The sequence below is a fragment of the Glossina fuscipes genome, unplaced genomic scaffold (genome assembly GCF_014805625.2).
Source record: "Glossina fuscipes isolate IAEA_lab_2018 unplaced genomic scaffold, Yale_Gfus_2 42, whole genome shotgun sequence".
In the NCBI taxonomy this organism is placed as follows: domain Eukaryota; kingdom Metazoa; phylum Arthropoda; class Insecta; order Diptera; family Glossinidae; genus Glossina; species Glossina fuscipes.
In genome coordinates, this window is record NW_023998426.1 from 360,970 (window position 1) to 381,458 (window position 20,489).

At 31.9% G+C, this 20,489-nt stretch overlaps 4 protein-coding genes across 6 annotated transcripts; 2 read left to right on the forward strand and 2 right to left on the reverse strand.

The window, feature by feature from the left end:
* Positions 1-287: 287 nt before the first annotated feature.
* Positions 288-5,113, forward strand: LOC119637011 (nose resistant to fluoxetine protein 6-like; the record flags this gene model as incomplete). Its single annotated transcript, XM_038032784.1, has 10 exons — positions 288-668; positions 747-915; positions 1,471-1,614; positions 1,674-2,046; positions 3,851-4,016; positions 4,074-4,153; positions 4,213-4,326; positions 4,391-4,740; positions 4,806-4,948; positions 5,009-5,113. Coding segments are annotated over exons 1-10 (2,025 nt in total), but the record flags the coding sequence as incomplete, so codon positions are not given.
* A 724-nt stretch (positions 5,114-5,837) lies between these two features.
* Positions 5,838-15,787, forward strand: LOC119636950 (receptor expression-enhancing protein 5-like). Of its 2 annotated transcripts, XM_038032706.1 has the most exons (5): positions 5,838-5,941; positions 6,055-6,227; positions 14,728-14,960; positions 15,032-15,131; positions 15,442-15,787. In XM_038032706.1, the coding sequence occupies exons 2-5, from the start codon at positions 6,068-6,070 to the stop codon at positions 15,513-15,515; spliced, it is 567 nt and encodes a 188-aa protein (XP_037888634.1). In that variant the 5' UTR covers positions 5,838-5,941; positions 6,055-6,067; the 3' UTR covers positions 15,516-15,787. The 2 variants fall into 2 exon arrangements, with proteins under 2 accessions (XP_037888634.1, XP_037888636.1); XM_038032708.1 differs by lacking the exons at positions 5,838-5,941; positions 6,055-6,227 and adding an exon at positions 6,872-7,182.
* LOC119636949 (dynein regulatory complex protein 8) lies at positions 7,898-8,754 on the reverse strand. Its single transcript, XM_038032705.1, has 3 exons — positions 8,687-8,754; positions 8,404-8,635; positions 7,898-8,344 (listed from the first exon to the last, which is right to left on the reverse strand). Exons 1-3 carry the CDS (start codon positions 8,694-8,696, stop codon positions 7,906-7,908), a joined length of 681 nt encoding a protein of 226 aa, XP_037888633.1. The 5' UTR covers positions 8,697-8,754; the 3' UTR covers positions 7,898-7,905.
* A 3,309-nt stretch (positions 15,788-19,096) lies between the features above and the next one.
* Positions 19,097-19,797, reverse strand: LOC119636871 (probable 28S ribosomal protein S16, mitochondrial). Of its 2 annotated transcripts, none has more exons than XM_038032542.1 (2): positions 19,527-19,797; positions 19,097-19,455 (listed from the first exon to the last, which is right to left on the reverse strand). In XM_038032542.1, the coding sequence occupies exons 1-2, from the start codon at positions 19,641-19,643 to the stop codon at positions 19,186-19,188; spliced, it is 387 nt and encodes a 128-aa protein (XP_037888470.1). In that variant the 5' UTR covers positions 19,644-19,797; the 3' UTR covers positions 19,097-19,185. The 2 variants fall into 2 exon arrangements, with proteins under 2 accessions (XP_037888470.1, XP_037888469.1); XM_038032541.1 differs by having other exon boundaries at positions 19,518-19,789.
* Positions 19,798-20,489: the final 692 nt, after the last annotated feature.

The window sequence follows — 20,489 nt, forward strand, 5'->3', positions numbered from 1 at the left end:
TTTACTTTTATATTAAAGCGATGATAAATTTTAAAAATCTACTCAATTCTTCTTTTTTTTTAACTTTATTAAATTGTATCGATATCGCATTGACGACAAATTTCAAGTTTAGTTGAAAATGCGTTATTCATCTAATTACATGTTGAATAATGCCTTTAAGATGAGTGCATGAATATACTGAATTCTCAAAACTAGTAAAAAAAATAAATAAATTAAAGTTATTAGTGAAATAACATCAGCTCAGTGAAGATAGCACAGCACGCAAGATCACATATTCTAAAAAGAAAATGCTAACAAAAGTGTTTAAACTTGATTTAATAATTTTACAAGTAATACTTGCTGGTTCTAACATATTCAGTGAAAGTCAGCGAAATATTCCAACCAGTAGTTATTATGAAATGCCACCACTTTATCAATTCGACGATTACGACAAATGTATAGACTCTCGAATGTCATATAGTTATTGTGTAGTTTACGCTGAAATAGAACCAAATGCCTCCTCACCACTTTGGAATCAAATTGATATGTACTCAAGGGATGAGAGACATCATTATCGTCATGATCGTCTTTTTTTTGGTGTTTGTGTAGAAGATTGTAAAACTTTGTTAAAATCATTGCCAGACTTTCAACAACAGCAACTTTATGATAAAACGATCGGTTCGAATGAAGTAAGCTTTTCTTATTTACTAAGAATAATATGCAATTTGTAAAAAGAAGAAATATAAAATATGCTCTAAAATGTACAGATTACAGAATATTACGCCGAGGTGTACAAGCATGAGCCCGATTATCATTTAGTAAATCAGCAATTGCTGGGAAAGTGTTTAAATTATAATTTTCAAGCCATGTATCAACAACTACGGTTAAGAACATCTATTGAATATTGCGAGAGCTCTGAAGTTCCATCAAAAATCGGTTTGACTTTAAAGGATATCCCAAAATTCACGCAAGATTTGAATTAAAAAGAAAACAAAATCTTGTTGGAAAAATTTAGATGAGAACGTGTTTTAGTAATATTCGACAGGCACAAGATTTCAAGTCGCTAAACGTCGAAATGAATGAAAAAATAATTTTTGCTATTTTGACATTACAACAATACAAAATCTTTTACAACGCAGCGTTGTAATAACTTACAAAGTAGTTTGCGACATAAATTTCTGAAGCCTTTACATCCTTTTTTTTAATTGTAATGTTTTTATTGAGTCATAATGTACATAGGAAAAGGTTATGCACATCGGGCAAGTAACCTCCATGGCGCACTCTTTGCCTTGATGCAGAGTCAATGTGAAAATTGTTAACAAAAGTTCCTGCTAACCCTAAATTGTCAGTTGTCAAAATGTTCTCTCTTTTTTGGGCTGGCAACACTTCACCGCAAAACTGGCGGTAAATTTAAATTTCGCGTAATTTTGGAACACCCTGTACATATATCACATTGAAAGGAAGGAAACGTATATTTTTATTATTTCGCAGATTCTTTGGACGTTGTGGTTTACTCGATCTTTATTGGTATTGGGCTTATCAACATTTTATCATCATTTTACGATTATTTCTTACATTGCCAGCAAACAAGGAACATCCAAGCTTACGATCACTATAAAGAAAATCAATACGGCGGTACATAATGATATATAATTTGACATCCGGTTTTTTTTAAGTCCTTTTTTTTTAATTAGTTAAAAAACTGCTGACTTCCTTCTCACTTTATCGCAATTATTATCGTCTACTTGCACCTTCAAGTATTGAGAAAAATGAATTGAAATTCATTAACGGTCTTCGCGTTTTTTTATTATTCTGCGTCGTAATGGCTCATAGTGTTGTACTTGACATGTTAATACAAACACAAAACCCAGAATATTTTGAGAAATTTTATTATAATCCCGAAATCGCAATCTTTACCAATGGCGCTGTTATTATTCAAATATTTTTTTTCTTCGCTGGATTTTTTCTAAAATTGAAATTCGATGAACTGCAATTAGTATCACCGCGGACCAGCTTACGTCGATGTATTGGAGTTTATTTTAAAGTATTTTTAGCACGATATTTGCGGTAAGTGCCTACAATAAAAGTTATATTGGATTCATCAAATTCATGTAATGTTTGCAAATACAGAAGAAGACCTGCAAAGACTATAGAACTATTTGGCCCGATTACAGTGAAGTCTGTTTACCTTTTTTCATCTCTTTGTCTGAACATCTAAAATTTTGTCATTAACTTTGGAAATTGAATTTAGTACTGAGCTCCTTCTCTTATTGACGTACACTTACATCCAGCTAACGGTTGAGCATGCCGAGAATGCTGACCAAGTTATCGCTGACACGTACCGCTATTCGGGTTATAGCGTCCGTAAGCACAACGAAAATTATGATAAAATAAGATTTGATTGATATGCCCACTTTTTTGGGATTCTTACGAACGTAAAATTTGAGGCCGAATTTGATCGGTATCGCCCCATAAGCATTTTATTTTGTAAGGATGAATTTTGTTAGAAATCCAATAAGACATTGGCATTTTTAATAAATAAGAATTTATTACACATAGTTCCATTACTTCCATATATCCAGTGACGTCATTTGACCCAAGGACGAAGGTCTTTGAAAGTGGTTTGTATCGGTCCACTTTTTCGATTACTTATTATATAATGCATTACTTTGAAGTCATTTTGTAAAACATTGCCCAAGGACGAACGTTATTACAAATGGTCTGGATCGAACCACAGCTTCTACCGTATTGCTATTTTAAAAAGCCGTTATATGAATAATTGTAGGGCGACGTAGAGAGTTTAGCGGCTAGCCGGGACCCACTATAGTGTTTCTATTTGTTTTACATGTGTTCAACTTCTCTAAATTTCTACTTGAAACATTAATTCTATTCGGAAACGAGATTACTCACAAAGATTCTTCGGTGTAAAATGAAAACCTTGCAAGCAACCGCAAATTTTGATTCACAAAATGCGCTTCTTCTGAATAAACTTTTTGACTTTTTACACCAAATAATCCCGACTAGCAAATCAAAGGTCGTGATTAAATGATTTTCATTGAAGTCCTATATTCTTAATTAGACTATTGATATATTTCACATTATTAAAATTTTATTGGCATAATTTATTGCAATATTGGTGTTTGTAAATGCGTTCTTTGCATTTAACAGATATGGTCACTTCATTTCTGTTACTTCGTACCATTTAACAGATATACTCATGCCATTTCTGTTACTTCGTCCCATTTAACAAATGAAAGAGATTTTTTATTAATTTATTTATTACGTATTTATTTATTTATCACTTATTAAAATCAAATCTGTGCTCTCTTCATTCACCGCACATAGTATTTTTTTATAAACGGTGTATAGGGAAAACCAGCTAACGGCAGTCGTGGGTTCGAATCTTAAGTGCAGTAGAGTTTTTAATAAAGCCGATAGCCGTACTTAACTAGTACTTTGACACTTTAGTCTTTGAATTTATTTCTGTGGCTGCTGTGTCCGTATATGCGTCACGCCACAGGTCTCAATTTTTGAAATATTTTGATCACATTTCCTACCCACATGTGCTTTGGCACAAGGATGATCGCTACTGAAAATGGTAGAGATCGGACCACTTTTTCTATCTTTTCCAATTTAAGCCCTTGTTTTGAAAAGTCGTTATATGAACAGCTATGTTAGGCGAAGCGGTATAGGATACTTAATAGTGGACCATGTCCCGCCATAATGGTTTTACTTGCTTTTTTTTTAATTTATAGACGAGCCGCTCCTTTTCATCCTTGCAATTTTCTTAAAACAGGGAATGAATATAACCTCATACCCCAATTAATTGGTTTTATAATGCTCTTTAACAATGGTATTAATAATATTACAGAATCGTTCCCTCATTAATGATTTTAATATTATTCAATGGCTTCCTGCTATCTCATATGGGAGATGGACCATTTTGGCGGCATATTACCGAAGCCGAACATGTTTTTTGTCGAGAATATTGGTGGCAAAATTTATTCATGATCAATAATTTTTTGCTAAAAGAAAGCGTAAGTCAAGCAATTTTAACATTTTTTCGGCGTAAATAAAAACAATGTTTAATTAAGTGCTGTCAACATACTTGGTTTTTAGCCACTGATATACAATTAACTGAATTTTTCTTAATAGTCTTCATATTAGTGGCCAAGTAAGTGGATACAATTACATTAAATCTAAGTAAACATAATGTAATATTAATTTAATTAGGTATCCACAGATAAAAAGGTTTTTTTTAGTAGTATTAACAATTGCATCTGCATTAATAACATCTGTGGTCACTTATGTCCTTAAACTTGAACCGTTCTTGTATGCCAGACCGGAGTAAGCATTTTCTCATACAATTATAAAATAAACTGGTTAATTAATATCACCTTTTTTTATTCAGAACATATCGTTATGTATTTTTCAAGGACTTTGACACTATGTATCAAAGCTATGTTCCTTTTTACACTAATTTAAGTGGTTATATTTTTGGTTTTATATGCGCCGAGATATATGAAAACTATGTACATCTGGATGCGGTAAAAAAGCGATTTACTGGTTCCCTTTTATATGAGCTATTTTTTTGGATTCTCTTTTTAACTTGCTTTGGCCTAATTTTTAGCGGTGTTTTCTTCATAAATCATGATATTGAAAAGCCTTCGTTATGGATAGCTACATACGCTGGTGTTTATCGTCTTGCCTGGCTTTTTGTTGTTATGTTAATTGTATTGGGAATGTGCTTTAAACTGGGCTGTAAGTTACTATACGTAAAGAATAAAAATGTTCTGCACTTTGTTGACTTCATTCATTTGTTTTAGCTGTGTTTTATCGTATATGCAGTTCACCACTTATGCAGCCAATCGGTCGTTTGTCATTTCAACTATATTTATGGCATGTAACTGTCATTAAGATTCTAGGCGGATTCTATCGTCAACCAATTTATATTAACACAACATTTTTGGTGAGATGTACAAACTTCAGATCTATTTAATTTTTTCTAATTTTTTTTTTATTTTAAAAGGTTGGCCAAATTTTTCTTAATTTCTTTATTTCAAACTTAATAGCGTTTGTAATGACTTTAACATTAGAATATCCCGTGGCGCGTATTATCAAATATTTTATCAATAAATAATTACAACGTTTTAATTTGTTTTTCTCTTACCTGCTATTTTTGTTTTATATGTATAGCAAAAAACATTTTTAATGACCGTATTATTAAACTAAATTGTAACATACAATAACGCGATTTTTTTCCACAGAGAGAAAGAAAAAAAAAGTAATTTTTTTATTCTTTCCATCTCTCAGCTACTTTAAGAAAATTTATAATGCAAAACTCTTTATTAGTTAAATATAAGATTGTTATACTTTCTCTCATTATATCCACATAAATAATCGTATTCAAATAAATCACTTTTAGTAATAATGATAACAATTGCACCGTAATATCCTTACTCAAAGATAATTTAAAAAACGTTCACAATAATTTTAAGTTCATCTGTAATCAACGTAACAAACACGGCAATCCAAACTTATTAAACAGATATGTTAAACGACTTTTGTAAGCCTTTATAAAATGAATACGTACTTCTTCTGCAAAGTAAAAAACAAATGTTTTTAAATGAATGTAAATTGCTTATAACGGTATCGGGTCCTTAACATGGCTTAAAATCATTTGTAATTATTCAAGTACGTTGATTTTATGCAAAGCCTATTTAAAAATATAGTTACTATAACTGCTTTTATGTATTACTTCGCATTAATTCCTATTCTCTTTCAAATTTTTATCTCTATTCCCAAATCATAAGTTTATTCTCATTCGTGGCAACTTATTTAGAATAGTCAGAAGAAAAGAAGAAAAAAAAAATTTATTGTGGGATTTCATTAAAAAAATTGTAGTTTATTTCGTTTCTCAAAAACTTTTTATCGTTTTCACTCTTTCTCTCTGCACTGTAAGGTAAAAAGAAAATATGCTTCTTGAGAAGCGCTATTTGCAAATCCCCGTTAATAATCTGTTACTCAAATTTCTGTCATATTTTTTTATGTTACTGTGGTGGAAAAATCAAATAGAACGTAAAAATTAATGAAAAACATGTCTAACCATATGGTTAAATTGCAAGCGCTAGCCGATCACTACAAAGAAGTCCTGGACAGGACATTAAGCGATAAAACGAAGCCGTGGAATAAAGGATTCGAATACGTGGAAAATAAAACCAATGTACCCAGAACTTATCTATTTTTAGGTAAGTGTTTATAAATTGAACGCAAGTGACTTTGCTTGTGCAAAAAACACTGGCACAGATTTGACATATTAATATCACGTCAATACGTCATCGGGCTAAACATAAGGTACATTTACGTTAATAGATATGTGTTCTAATGTATTCTAACACGAACCTTGGAGATAACTACGTGGCTATTAGTGTATTATATGAATACGAATGAAAACGAACTTGCTAATTGTTGTTATTAAGGGAAAGCAAACAGCACATTAATGACTTTCTAAGATCACATTCTTCATAACGAGTGTTTGCCGGTCTGTAGCCGTACCAGTTATCAGATAACTTTGTAGATTTGATTTTCTTAATAATGTTCTTTTTTTTTTCGTTAAACTGGTTACCTTATGACTTTTTCAACTTTTTTTAGTGCTAGTGTTTTTGTTTGCGGTTTTGATACATTTCTCTTCGAAACCTTTGTCTGAAGTTGTTATTGCGTATTTGTATTTATGCTTTTAATCATCCTCTCTCCTTTTTTACATAAATAACTGGCCTTTGTATTCCAGATTGCAGGGGAATGTTCTTTGTACAAATAAATCTTTGTACTCAATTTAAAAGTACACTTTGTTGGGATCAGTAGTGAAAGTGGAGGAAAGAATAAAATTATTATTGTAACAAATTTTTGCCATATCATCAGCGCGTGCAGTGTTTTTTATTGTTATTATTTTAATAACAGTTATTGTTATTGTTTTACCAGCAGCCAAAAAGTTTTTTTCATACGTGTTTGTGCATATTTTATAATCACTCGCGTTCAACCTTCAGTTGTGACGTAGAACAAATCATTTAAACAATTTTTGTTGCATTTAATTCGTCAATGTGTATTGTATTTAAGTTCATATGGGGCTGATCGATAACTTTTTAAGCACAAAGCAACCGAATGCCGAACAAAAGCATAATGAGGCTATTGTAGTGCTGGGCACGGGTAGGTACACAATATTCTCTTTTTGTTTCTAGTCTTTGGAATTCGCTCGTATGTAAATAGATTTGGGAAAAGGGCCACTTATATTGTCAAATGTTTTCTTACGTTGTTTAAATGGTAAAAGGCACGAACCAAAAATCCTTCTTATAGCCTTAAGTGCAGATAGGTTTGGAAACGAAAGGATTATTTTTGAAATACAATTTTTATATTATTCTGTCCTTAAGAATTGCAAGAGAGCACGTGTTAAAGGTATCTATGTTCTGCTAAGGAAACTTGGTCTCCTTAACGCGAAAGATTTCCAACAGTTCCCTTCCGTCCACCAGGTTCCGTTCTAAAGGAGTTAAATTATGGTTTATTTCTTTTTATCTAAAACTTCAAGAAACTTTCGCAGGATAAATGGAATATATCCATGAAACGTCCATGTTAATTTTCGGTACATGTCCTAACATTTCCTAATTCATTGCAGAAATTTTAACAAAAGAAAAATGTATAGCCCGCTACCCCTTAACCTCAAATTCTTTTATATTCGAAGAATTTGTTTTCCGTTATATTAAAAGTTGCCTTCAAATACTGTCCTAAAGTAAAAGTTATAAGAAATACATCTTTTTCATTCTTATTGTTGTTCACTTTTTATTTTATCAAATTTTATACGAACAATGAAGATAACAATTTTATAGGTAGACCTAGAAACGAATCGAAAGAGGAGATAAAGAAGAAAATAAATAATTAGTTATGCAACTTCCAGTCTAGATTGTCTGGTTTGCTTGTGAGCTTGTCTAGCTTTTTCGATATTTGCTTGTGCTGCCATTTCATAAACCGAGTCTTTTCGGTTGTGCTTTTAGTTTTGAATTTTTTTTTTTTTTTTAAATTATGAAAAAGTGCAAAGTTATAATAAAGCGCATACATAAACGTTATATATAAAATGAGGAGTGAGGAAAACTTTTCGAAAATTACCATTAGTTGATTCAAGTAATATTCATAATTTATTTGGCCGCTTAACGGATCAATGGCGATAGCTAGCATTTCATCGACTTCCTCCTGAGTAAATGGCTCACCTTCTTCCATCATTAACTTACTAAAATACTCGGGATCTAAGTAACCGCGATTTTCTTCATCTATAACATGAAATGCCGCCAGCAGTTCCTCCGGTCCAGCTGGTTCCATTCTAATGAATGAATAATAATTCATTTGCACTTGCTTAATTTTCTTTATGAGAGAGCTTACCGACGATCTATCAGAAGATGCATGATATAAGGAAGAAATTTTGTTAAATGCACTTCACCTCCCGAATCTTCCATTTCGGTCTGGGTAATTACATCATTAACTTCTTTCTCAGTAGGGGCACAGCCTAGAAACCGCAACACAGTCCCTACCTCACGAACATCTATAGTTTTATCGCCGACATGATCAAAGATACAAAAAGCTTCGGATATGCGTTTTTCCAATTCAGCTGATACTGAAATTCAAAAAATGAAATTTGGCTATGACGGCTTAGGTTCGCACTTACCTCCTTCCATAATGATATTTTGTGCTCTTTTTTTTTTTAGTTTATATACTTTTTACTAGAGATTATGGTTTTTTTTTTTTTGTAATTTTCTCTAATTTTTATGAATTTTTATGTTGAAATTTTTGCACTTGAAATTTTTCCAATAATAATGACACCTCCTTTCACTTCAAAATTTACTTACATAATAAATGTTTTATATTTTTTCACTTAGAAAGTAAGAAGAGCATACTAGATTTATCATTGTATATGGAACGCCTACGAATGTCAGAGGTGAAATGAACATACTTGTGATCAGCGGGGACTCTTTTTGTCGCTTTATCTTTTATTAGTATTCCTATTATAATAATAATAATAATAATAGTATTCCTAACTTAGCTACTGGTCTATTAGTACAGACTTTTCCCTCCCCTTACGTAAATTGGTTTTGGAAATCATAACAGATACGGACAACTCCTGAAGTCACCGAAAATTTGTTATAAATAACAAACAGTAAATAATAAATTTTCAAAATATATTTATGTTAATAAGTGAAGTGATACTCAGTCAAAAGTCGCTCCTTGACAAATATATCCTCTCTGCAGGCTTTGCTATAGTAACAACCAACCAACGGAAAAGTAAGTAGATTAACACAAAAGGAATAGTCATGTCAAACTTAAAGGTGAAAGAGAAAAAAAATATTTGGCTTATATGTCGAATAGTTCGAGTGTGCGGTGGTTATTCGAAGCCCCCATCCTTCACAAATACATCTTTCCTGCCGTCTATGCTATGGCAACAATTAGGGGAAAATAAACAAGTTAAAATAAAAGCAGTACTTGTATCTAAGTTAAAAAAGTCGGCCTACATAGAATTGTTTGGCCCCTTTAATTTCACCAAACACCACTTTGTGTGGTACAAGGTACATTAAGTTAGTAAGGACGTATGCAACACGTAGAAGGGCTTAAGATAGACACACACTTTTATTTATGCCTATTACACTTTTTATTATACCGATCGGTTCAAATTCATAATCTGAATTGATTTTAGCCTGTCTGTCCGTCTGATGTCTGGGCTACGTAAATTTGCGTTCAGGCTACAGGAAGCAATTTTTGATATATTTCAATAAAATTTGACACAGGAACAAACGCTATTGAAAATGTTTCGGATCGGTGCAGTTTTTCGAACACTTCCCACATATCGAAAAAAATTGTTATTTTCAAATTTGTCGGTAAAAGTGGCTAAGTAGTAATATTTTAGCATTACACATTTCTATGCAAACTTTGGACCGACTGAGGCAATTTTTTAAATCTCCCTCATATAACGAAAATTGAAGTTCATGCAACAAAAAGGTATAATTTTCAATGCTTCGTGGTGAAAATTATATCACAATAATAATTTTTAGCTTAAAAAAATTAATTGTACCAAATTTGGAACATCTCGGCCTATTTTTTGAATTCTACCGTAAAAAGGATTTTCACGAAAATTGATCCTGTGGCGTGGGGTATTCGAAAGTCGACCTAGCCAGATATAATTATTTCTTGCAATTATTGTTATTAAATTATATTCTTCAAGAGAAGGCATGGAATGCACTAGCACTAGCTTTGCTTCGATACATTACATTGAACCAGTGAACTACCCTATTCCTAATCAAAGAAATTTGTTGAAACACGGCTTATGTTCCTTTTATCGTAAAAAATGAAGTGCATTTTCACTTGGCTCTCAGGATTCTATTTTTCATGTGCATAGACGAGATTTGGAAAGGAATCCATCAAGTTTTTTTTTTAATTTTAAAAAAATTAAATTTTAATCTTAAAAGTTTTCTGCAGTTGCAGAGTTGGAGTTTTGTATTTGTTGATTGTAATCTGCTACAGTCGCAACAACTGACAACACTATAGTAGGATAGTAGGCTACATCACTTTGTCTAATAGAGTTATTCATATAACGACCTGTCAAAATAAGGCTTTAAATAGGAATTGGTCGAAATAGTGGTCGGATCGGATCCATATTCAATAACGTTCGTTTTTGGGTCAGCACCAAATTTCATGACAACATTACAAAAATAGTGCCTTGTAGGTTGAACACAAATGGACGGACATAGCATAAAATGTGAGTCTACCTTAAGCCCTTCTGGATGTTGCAAATCTCTACCAGAATAGTTTTTAAAATTTGTTTTTTTTCTTTGAGCTTTTAACTTAAAATTGATATGAGTGTAGAAGACACACCGGACACAGTGAAATTTGTTTTTCTCCGTTAAAATCGTTGTTTATATGGTCAAAAAATATTTGTTTTGTAATTACCACGGCCGGTTTAGGAGGTGCTTAAAGGCCCGTTTTTTTCGCTAATCATGATTTTGCATGGTTTTAAAGTTTTCGAACTTGACCTCGGATATGACCTTATAAAGCATTCTTCTTACATTTTTTTTTTTTTTTTTTAAATAAAACCGTGAATATTCATAGACAAAAAGCCCACTACGTATACAAAAGATATATCCCTCTCAATGGGATAAATGGTATATTTTTCTCTAACCATAGCGAGTATTTATATACAAATGACATTTGATTGGACGACAACGTCATGCGTGATACGATGTTGGTTACACGAAGTATTTATACCAATTAATCGCATTTCGCGACATCTTATCCAAACAACAACAGACCTTATATTAGGTCGCGGCATAAATAACTTCCGACGCAGGTAGGTAGAGTCTAGTGTCCGTATTTAAGCACAGTGAGTCACCGAAACAACACAACACCGAGTTTTTGTTTTCACAATATAGATGAGGATTCAGTTAGTCTTCTGTCAACTGTTTTATGTGGTGCATGTTATGGTCAACGGTTTTTCTGAACCGCTGGAATGAAGAGTCAAAAAGCGCATATTCGACACATAGCGCTTTGGGAATTTAAGCAAGACAATACTCAAGACCGAATGCTGAAAAAATGCGCAGCCTATATGGTGAGGAACTAATAAATGATCGGTCAATTGGGAATTGGTTTGCAACTTTCCGTTCTAGAGATATGACCTTAAAAGACGAAACGAATGCGGGACGGTCTTCCGCCTTTGACGACAACCTTTCAAAGGTAATATTGAGGCAAAATCCATGCCAATCAATAATAGGTATAGTGAAAGGGATGAAAACCTCACAATCAACTTTTAAATTAATTAAATTAATATAATTTTGTTATTCAATGAAAATGAGATAAATTTCTGATAAAAAAATGACTCGACTTAATCTATGTACAAAGTTTCATTTTTTTATATATATTTAGATTTTGTGTGTTCTTCTTGTTGGAAGGACTCTTGGGTGAGGGGAGAAGAGGGAATGTTATTTGGAGAAACCTTAAGGAACAGCGGTTTGGGGTCATAAAATAGAAGAAATGATTTTCTTCCTTTTGCTACTATAGGCTACCGCCACTAAGGTATCTCTGTGCGATAGGTTTTGAGAATAAGAAATTTATTTATTTCCAAGTTAGTTCTGCTAAATATAGTTCAGAACAAAGACGTAATGGGATAAATTTTGTTTAATCGATTTTAATGATTTCATGTTCCGAATTACTACTTACCGACGTGTGATTGTCTGTTTCTTTCATTTATTTATTGCAAATTTTTTCATATGAATAGAATAAAATGCAACTTTTCACATTTCCACTCACTCGTAATGCTATTATTATTTCTCTTTAATATTTTTTTATTGCCAGAGGTTTGGATTTGTGTTTCGCAGAGCAAGTGCTTGAATAAAAGATGCAATGCTAATCTCATCCAAGTAGGATGAAGAGATTTCAATATAATTGTGAATAAAGAGAATTTTTATGATTTTTCATTTTTGCTTTTTTAAATCGATGGAGGAAAGCATTTGAGGGCACTCACTACTCTGCGCCTTAAGAGATCATATTTGCGACAATTGCATGTATACTGCATGTGTATTTAGGAGTCCCTCGTTTAACACCGTGCTTGATCCAAGACAGCGCAAACATAATTTGGTAGAAATTATATGTGTTTTGTCAAATGATTTTTTCTCTTATTTTATTTTTGTTATCGCTAATAGGAAGAGTTTCAACCGACTTTGAAAAAAAAACAAATAAGATCATTATAGTCGGACAGGGCCGCCATCGATACTCTATACCACTTCGCTTAGTACAGTTATTCACTAGAAATAAAAAATGACTCATTATTTTCGTGCAAAGTCATAATTTTCATGAAAATCTGCCTAGAGGAGAATGTCCAAGACATCGTGTGGCAAACTTAATTTACTTTCTAGAAATATGATTATTTTCCAGTTTTATAAAAAACTAGAAATGACATGGTTTTCATGAGAGCCCCTGTATATGTTATAGTATAAGAAATAGATCTATGTGATCCAAATTCCTTAACATTGATTTTTTTCCTAAGTTGCTATTATGGATCAATTTTCATCATAAATACATTGAAATTGAAACCTTTGTCTCATGGGCTTACTATTACTTAGAAACCTTATATGAATTGGGGTCCAAGAAGTAGACCCATGTCATACTACTATCCCGAAAAAATTTTCATTACAAAACACTTACAATTCGGAACATAAGGCTGGACATTTCCTAAGAATCTTTATATGCGGTGGTATCCAAAAAAAAGACTTACATGATTCAAATTCAGATCGCTTTGTCAATTTATTGAAAATGATACCTTTTTACCGTATAAAGATTAAGTTTTCGTAGGAACGTTTTTATAAAAGGAGGTTCAAAGAATTGCTCCACCGAAGCAAATTTCTGAAGCGACTTTTCAAAGTAAGCCATTATATAGGAAATAGTCGAAAAAGTCAACCCTCCTTCGATCAAATGACGTCGGTCGTCGTCGGTATACCAATTATCACACAAAATTATCTCAAAAATAGCGATCTGTTGGTCGAAAACGAGAGTATAAAGACGGACGAACAGGTCAGTTGAGAATCAGTTTTCGGATCAATCGGTATAATAAAAAATGGGAGTCTTTGTGGCTATTACAAACATCCGCACAAACTCAGTATACCCTGTACTACCAAGTGGTATAGGGTGATCGTCATCGTTAAACTCAAGACTTGGTTTCGATACCGTTGGATTGAATTGCGCTATTTTAATGTGTCCTATAATACGGTTTGTCGATGCGACACGGTACACTGCATGGTTTTTCGATTTATGGGATATCGTAAGTTTAAATTACATCGCTGTATACGATAAAAAAAAGTTTCGTAGAAGACGGTTTCGATGCGTCACCGTAAAAATTAACCGTGTTAAATGAAGGCCGCCTGTATACGTGAACCATTTATGCACTGATACGGATATGTGAGCCGGCCAAGCAATTAATTAAATCTTTGGATTGACAAATGATGGCTAAAGAGCGCAGTTAATGCATGTTTAACTCTCGGCACCGCGAACTATTGTTTCGCATCCAACATTAGCGACAAGCCGTCCATCATCGAAATCACTTTTCAAGAATTTATTTATTAATCAAGAATTTTTTCGCGTTTATTTCGTTACACTTTCATGCACAATAAAGCAATAAGCATAAAGAAATTCGTTTAGATGTCCACAACAACACAATGGTCAACACAAGTCTCTGCCAACATCTGTGACTTTCGTATAAGAAACAATATATTAATTAAATCGGTGACAATTTAAAAAGGCATAATTCTTCCCGACAAGAGCTAAAATTAAATTTAGCTACTCATACTCGATTAGCATATTAATAAATAAATAAATAAATAAATATACCGCAAAGGGCGTTCTATTCGCTTGTTATTTGTAACAACAATAACAACAATAATAATAGCAATAATATTCACGTGAATTACCGTCAGCCGTTACGTGTGCTTAGTTTTAAATGCATCAGTGATTTGTTCATATTCTCTATTAAAACAAAATTGAAAATAATGTTTGAAAAATTGCAAAATAAATTAATAAAAATAATAACTGAAAATGTTTTTATACAATACGGTGCCTTTTTAATAAATAAATTGTATATAAACGAGTTTAACGAAACTTATTATAAAAAATTTCTTTTTGTTTCTTTTCCTCTTCTTTTTTTTTTTTTTTTTTTTTTTTTTGGTTTTTTAGGGACAGCTGCATTTTGTGCACTATATTTGGTGTTTGGTTATGGTGCTCAGCTTTTATGTAACATTATTGGTGTGATGTATCCGGCATACATTTCTATACATGCCATTGAGTCCAGTTCGAAATTGGATGATACTAAATGGTTAATTTATTGGGTAACATTCGGTATTATGTCAATTATTGAATATTTCTCGGGTGTCTTAACTTCCGTTATACCTTTCTATTGGTTACTGAAGGTAAAGGCAAAAAATTTTTCTTTCAATTTTTACAAATATTTTACAAACGAATTTTATTTAATATTATTTAGTGTATATTTCTGATTTGGTGCATGTTGCCAATAGAGAACAATGGTTCCAATGTTATCTACAACAATGTTGTACGTCCATATTTCTTAAAACATCATAAAGGTAATTAAAAATTTTATATTCTCCTTTTGTCTCTCCTTTCTTTTTTTTTTTCTTAAATTATTTAAATAGCATTCATTCACTAACATTATTTTATTGATTTAGAATAAAAGAAAATCCTTAAAGAAATGGTTTTCACTTTTAAATCCATTCAAAAATCCTAAAATTAATTCCTTGTGTTATTCAAATAAAAATCGAAAGTGTTTTAAAGCAAGTATAATATTGGAAATTATTTTATTTATTTACTTGTTGATTTGTTGTAAAAATTCGTCCATTTCAAATTCATCAAAAGATTTGCATTTTTTTCTTTTAGCTGTTGATGCCGCGATAGATAAGGCTTTTGACACTGCTAAGAAAAATATTGGTTCTGCGTTTAAGCAAGATTAAAGAGTCCTCTACTACTACTACTACTACAGCTACGCTTCTTCTACATACAGCATTTTCTATATTCAACTTAATGCCTTTACTTTGAAAATGACAAGTTGGTGGTGGTGGAGTAAGAGTTTCAGCAAATGTCAATCTTTGTAAAAAATGTTACGATTTTGCTTTTTATTTTTATATTTTTTTTTTTTTTTAAATTATTATAAGTAAATTATATGAGTAACATTTCTTTTAGTCCACATATAAAATAAAAACAAAAAACCTAGTTGTTGAAAACATTTTGAAAGAAATTACAAATATTTGAAAACGAAAATAAAATGTTTGTTTAATGGAGAAAAATTTAACTCATTTATCGTGATTTGGTTAACGGTGTTTACGTTCTATGCAATATTATTGCTACGATATATCCTACGCCCATCATGTTGTTTTAAATATGAAGGGAAGAGTAAAGCAAAACATTCCAAGAAACACTAAAGAATTGAATAAAATAATTATATACGTATGTATATATGTATGTGTATATATACTTTTGACCTGAAATGAACGACTTATCTCATTTAATTGGAAAAAATCCCCAAAAATTTTTAAACGCGGTCTAAATACTTGTTATGGTAAACAAGGGAACATGAGCTTGCCCCACTTCATTTAATACCGCTATCAGTATAAAGAGCTTCCAAAATAAGGCCTTATATGGGAAGTGATCCAAAAGGAAATTTGATTGAAACCATTTTCATTAACGTTCACCGATGTGTCCAAAGTTCAACAAAATATATCAGAAACTGCGACCTATAGGTTTGACATAAGAAGACAGGATAGGTAATTGTATATATCTGTATATGAATGCCATAATATAAAGTGATGATGCAGATCCAATTTTTTAACTAATTACTATTAATGTATTAAAGTTACGTTAAATTAAATAGAAATTCATAATTTGAATGTTATAGCATCCAAGTCCGCAAACATGTTAAAAATTATACCGTTTACGTATATTTTATATATTATTAATATTGTCCATCGTTCGCTGCTACTTTTTCAAAAATTGCTGTTTATAGACAAGCTCAATTCAATCCGGAATCACTTTCTGAAACGATCAGCAAAATAAAAAGTAGGTCTATTTCAAGTCTGTTCTGTCGGTTGCATACATCCGCACAAGACTTAGGCTCCTGTACCACAAGTGATGTGAAATATAAAAAAAAAGAATGATTTATTAATATTCAGGGCTTTTCGGTCCTATCAAAGTACAAATATTAAAGTACGTAAAGTACATTTTTTCGGATACTTTAAGAACATAATGACGAGCCCCGGCTGCTCTCTCTAAGCATGTATTTTGTTTTTCCTTAACATAACCATCCACCCAAAAAAAAAGTGCTGGATGCTCTTTATTCGATACCTGAATCGTACAATTTGTTTATGGATTTTAAAAACATTTATGGAGAGGGAGCGATTATATTTAATGCATTTTTATATCCAACGATTTTTTCTACTTGATAACTTAAGAAACCGGCTGTCAAGTTTTGTAACATTCATTAAAAAAAATAAAATAGTAATATTAAGTGTAAATGCTGATTGCGGTACGTAGAACACATAAATGTGCTGACTAATCGCACGGATAACGTGGGAAAAAAGATTGTCACATTTTTCTCTTGATATAAGAAAGCCATGTATTTACAAAAACAAACCTTTCTCTAGGCTTCTAATAGATTTATTAGGTTGGTCACATTGTTTTATAGCAATAAAGTTAGGTATCGAACATAGTGATTGCATTAAACATGTGGAACATACAGTTTGTATTGGATTTTGTTTACATGGAATTTGATCAAGCGAAAATGCTCTTTGGGAACTAATTTTTTTTAGCAAAAGAAGTTTGTAATTACGTTTTGGTTTTAAAAATAAATATATAAGTAATTCCAACGATAATAAACGGTATGTGTTGTTCACATAAACAAAGTTGCATGAATTGCCAATACAAACCTATGTAGCAATTACGGAAAGCAAGCCATCTGCCAAACTAAATATTCAAGTACGAAGCAAGATGCGAACGCAAGCCATGCATGCAACACTTGCGTTATGCGTCTCGCAGTTGAACGCATAGCTTACGTTGTTTGCTACAGGAGAATCATGTTGTTAGCGCTTGTTACATGCACGTTAATGAAAAGGGCAAAATTCATAATTTTTTCATTTATTTATTTTTTTTAACAATTTAAATTAATTTCCTTAATTTTCAATTTGATTTAATTTTTTTCACCTCGTTTTTACTGATATTATTTTAGTAAATGTTAAAAACCCTTGCAAAGACCGATTGATGATTATGTTTTTTTTTCATGAATACACATCACCATTTTGATTGTCAAAACTCATGCCAGTAATTTTAAACATGTGCCAAAAATTCGCGGTCTCGCACAATTTCATTCATCAATCAATTTCATTGTGACACTTTCTGAACCACGCATGACGCTTTTATTGAGTTGAACACTGCAATCAGCATGTGTGATGCTTCACTGAAATGTAAAGCATAAAGTTACACGAAATAAAACTAATAACTAACTGGCAAACAAAATTTGGTCCGGTAGTTTAATTTTAGAATACGTATTTTAAAGTGCTATCTACGTTAATAAATTATAGGAAAACTTTAGTATTATGTTTTTAAACTATTAAACATTTTAAAATATTGCATTTAGCAAATAAATAAATATCGTACAAAAGCTTTTCTCGGAATTCTTGAATATGTCTAATTTTCTCGTGATCATTTTTTTAAATAAGATGTTAGGAGAAAGTAGCCATCAGTTGAAATGGATCTATAAACTTGTATTAAGGGTACATAACGCCATCAAGAGTCAAAGATATTCAGGGAATATCTACCCGTCATGTTTAAACTAAACGACTTTCAGGTTATTGTTAAAATTTACATAACAATTATCGACGGTATGAATGGGAATTAAAAAGAATTTAATTTCTATGGACTTCAAAATTTTTTCAAGAATCACTAATGATTCGTTAATTTTTAAGGATTCAATAGGATTCTTCAAGCAGTATAATTCTTCACACTCATGCATCTTGAACGCTCCTGAAGGCTTTCTTTAAGTTAAAATTGCTATTTTTGGAACGCATTTGAATGCTTTCATCCACTTGCCGATCTAATTTTCTAGTAATCTGCGTCAGCCGAGCATCAGCAAGAACCCCAAATGAGGAAATTATTTTTGCCGCAAATGCAGCTGCGATGGCTCCGAATTTTTGATACGTTTATATATATACAATTATATATTATATAAATAACATTCACTGCCTACACTTTCACATGGATAGTGTTTCCACAGAAATAAAACGAAGGCACTATTTATTTCAAGCATAGCATACAATGTTTACCGTTATTCTAACTCATCTCAAAGCGAACACAATATTTTTTATTACTAAACGAAATACTTTCGTTATTTCATTGTAACACCTTTAATCAGTTACTAAATCGGATAAGATAAAAGCATCGTTCATCTGCCTAAAGCTCTACAGTAACGGAGAAATCTAAACCCAGTAAGTCTAGAAAATGTGTGGAAACATCAAAATTTTCGATTGACAGCAAATGCAAATTATACCTTACGTTGATAATCTAAGCGTATCATTTATTACTGCATTTTTCCATATTTTTCTCCTCCACAAGTGAAAAAAAATAAACAAAACCTTAACTAGTTGCGGCTTCCGTCTCCAAAACTTTGTTTTCGACGGCGCGTTGTCGGTTACGCCATGCCGTCATATATGTGCGCGGATGTATGGGCAGAAATCCAGCTATACCCAATAATTCCGCTGCCGGCGTAGATAGATGAGCTCCTTTACCCAACCAATAACGGATACGTTCAAAATTGAAGGAAACCAGGCGCTCGTTGTAAATATTAGGCATAGGATCAAAGGTTCCTACCTGCTCTATAACTGGTTGATGTTGATTTTTGCGCCTCTATAGTAATATCAAATATTTTTTTAATGTAGACAGACATAATAGGAAGTTGTATTCCATACCTCCATTACCACTATATGATAAAAGGGCCGATTTGTACAACCATAACGTACGCATCTAATGATTTTAGCGGATGTTCTCCAAAAGCGACCGGTACCACTGGCCGGTGATAAAGGAGGAACGTACATTTTTTTCAATTTCCACTTGATGAAAATTAATATTGAAAACAGCACAAATTTTCGCTTATCTTATTACAGTGGCAAAGCAATGAAACCAAACACATGTTTTCTATAATATTGCCAGATTCATATTTTTATGTAACTTCAAAGATGAAAATTAAACCAATTTGTTGATTTCATGCACAACACTAAAGTAATTATATAGAAGTGCGTTTTCTGGCGCATGCAGGTGATTTTACTTAAAAATTTTATTTAATTTATTGAATAAAGTGACGAAAATTTTGTGAATTTTGCTTTGAAATGCTTTATTAAGCTATATTTTGGTGATTATTTCTCAAATATTAATTAATAGGCTGCAGTAAACTAAAAAAATTTTTGTTAAAAAATGTTAAGTTAAAATTGTGGAAAAAGCGTGTCTAGAGTCATTGGCATTTTCTTATTTAGCAGCGTGTAAAAGAGTAAAATACTTGTTTGCGGTTATGTGCGGAGAAATGCCATAAATATCTATAGAGTGATGGCATATCTAATTTTTTATTTTGGTAGCTGCACGAAATATGCAAAATTAACATCAGTAATAAATTATGTCAAGTTAAAAATGATATGATTGTGTGTTACTTTTCATGGGTTTTTTTAGAGGAGCTACTTTTAGAGTGTTTTATGTCTTCTTTTTCTCCGGTATTCCGTAGTTTGGTTATTTCCTTTTATTTTCACATTCGTTCTTTTTCTTATCTCAATCGTAATTTTCTTTGTTTTTATTTCGTTCTTTGCTTATACTTTATCCTACCTTCTCCCATATAAAATGCGACTCTGAATTATAATTGTTATTATTGGAAAGAGCTAACAAAAGTTTTTATG

What these genes read in the sequence shown, in the direction of transcription:
- LOC119636871 (XM_038032541.1), bottom strand. Translation starts at nt 19,643, where the DNA reads ATGTACGTTCCTCCTTTATCACCGGCCAGTGGTACCGGTCGCTTTTGG. An exon ending in ATCATATAGTGGTAATGGAG is followed by an intron (nt 19,456 to 19,517) that starts GTATGGAATACA and finishes ATATTACTATAG; the next exon opens with AGGCGCAAAAATCAACATCA.
- LOC119636950 (XM_038032706.1), top strand. Translation starts at nt 6,068, where the DNA reads ATGAAAAACATGTCTAACCATATGGTTAAATTGCAAGCGCTAGCCGAT. An exon ending in CAGAACTTATCTATTTTTAG is followed by an intron (nt 6,228 to 14,727) that starts GTAAGTGTTTAT and finishes TTGGTTTTTTAG; the next exon opens with GGACAGCTGCATTTTGTGCA. An exon ending in TTTCTTAAAACATCATAAAG is followed by an intron (nt 15,132 to 15,441) that starts GTAATTAAAAAT and finishes TTTTTCTTTTAG; the next exon opens with CTGTTGATGCCGCGATAGAT.
- LOC119636949 (XM_038032705.1), bottom strand. An exon ending in CATCTTCTGATAGATCGTCG is followed by an intron (nt 8,345 to 8,403) that starts GTAAGCTCTCTC and finishes TTCATTCATTAG; the next exon opens with AATGGAACCAGCTGGACCGG.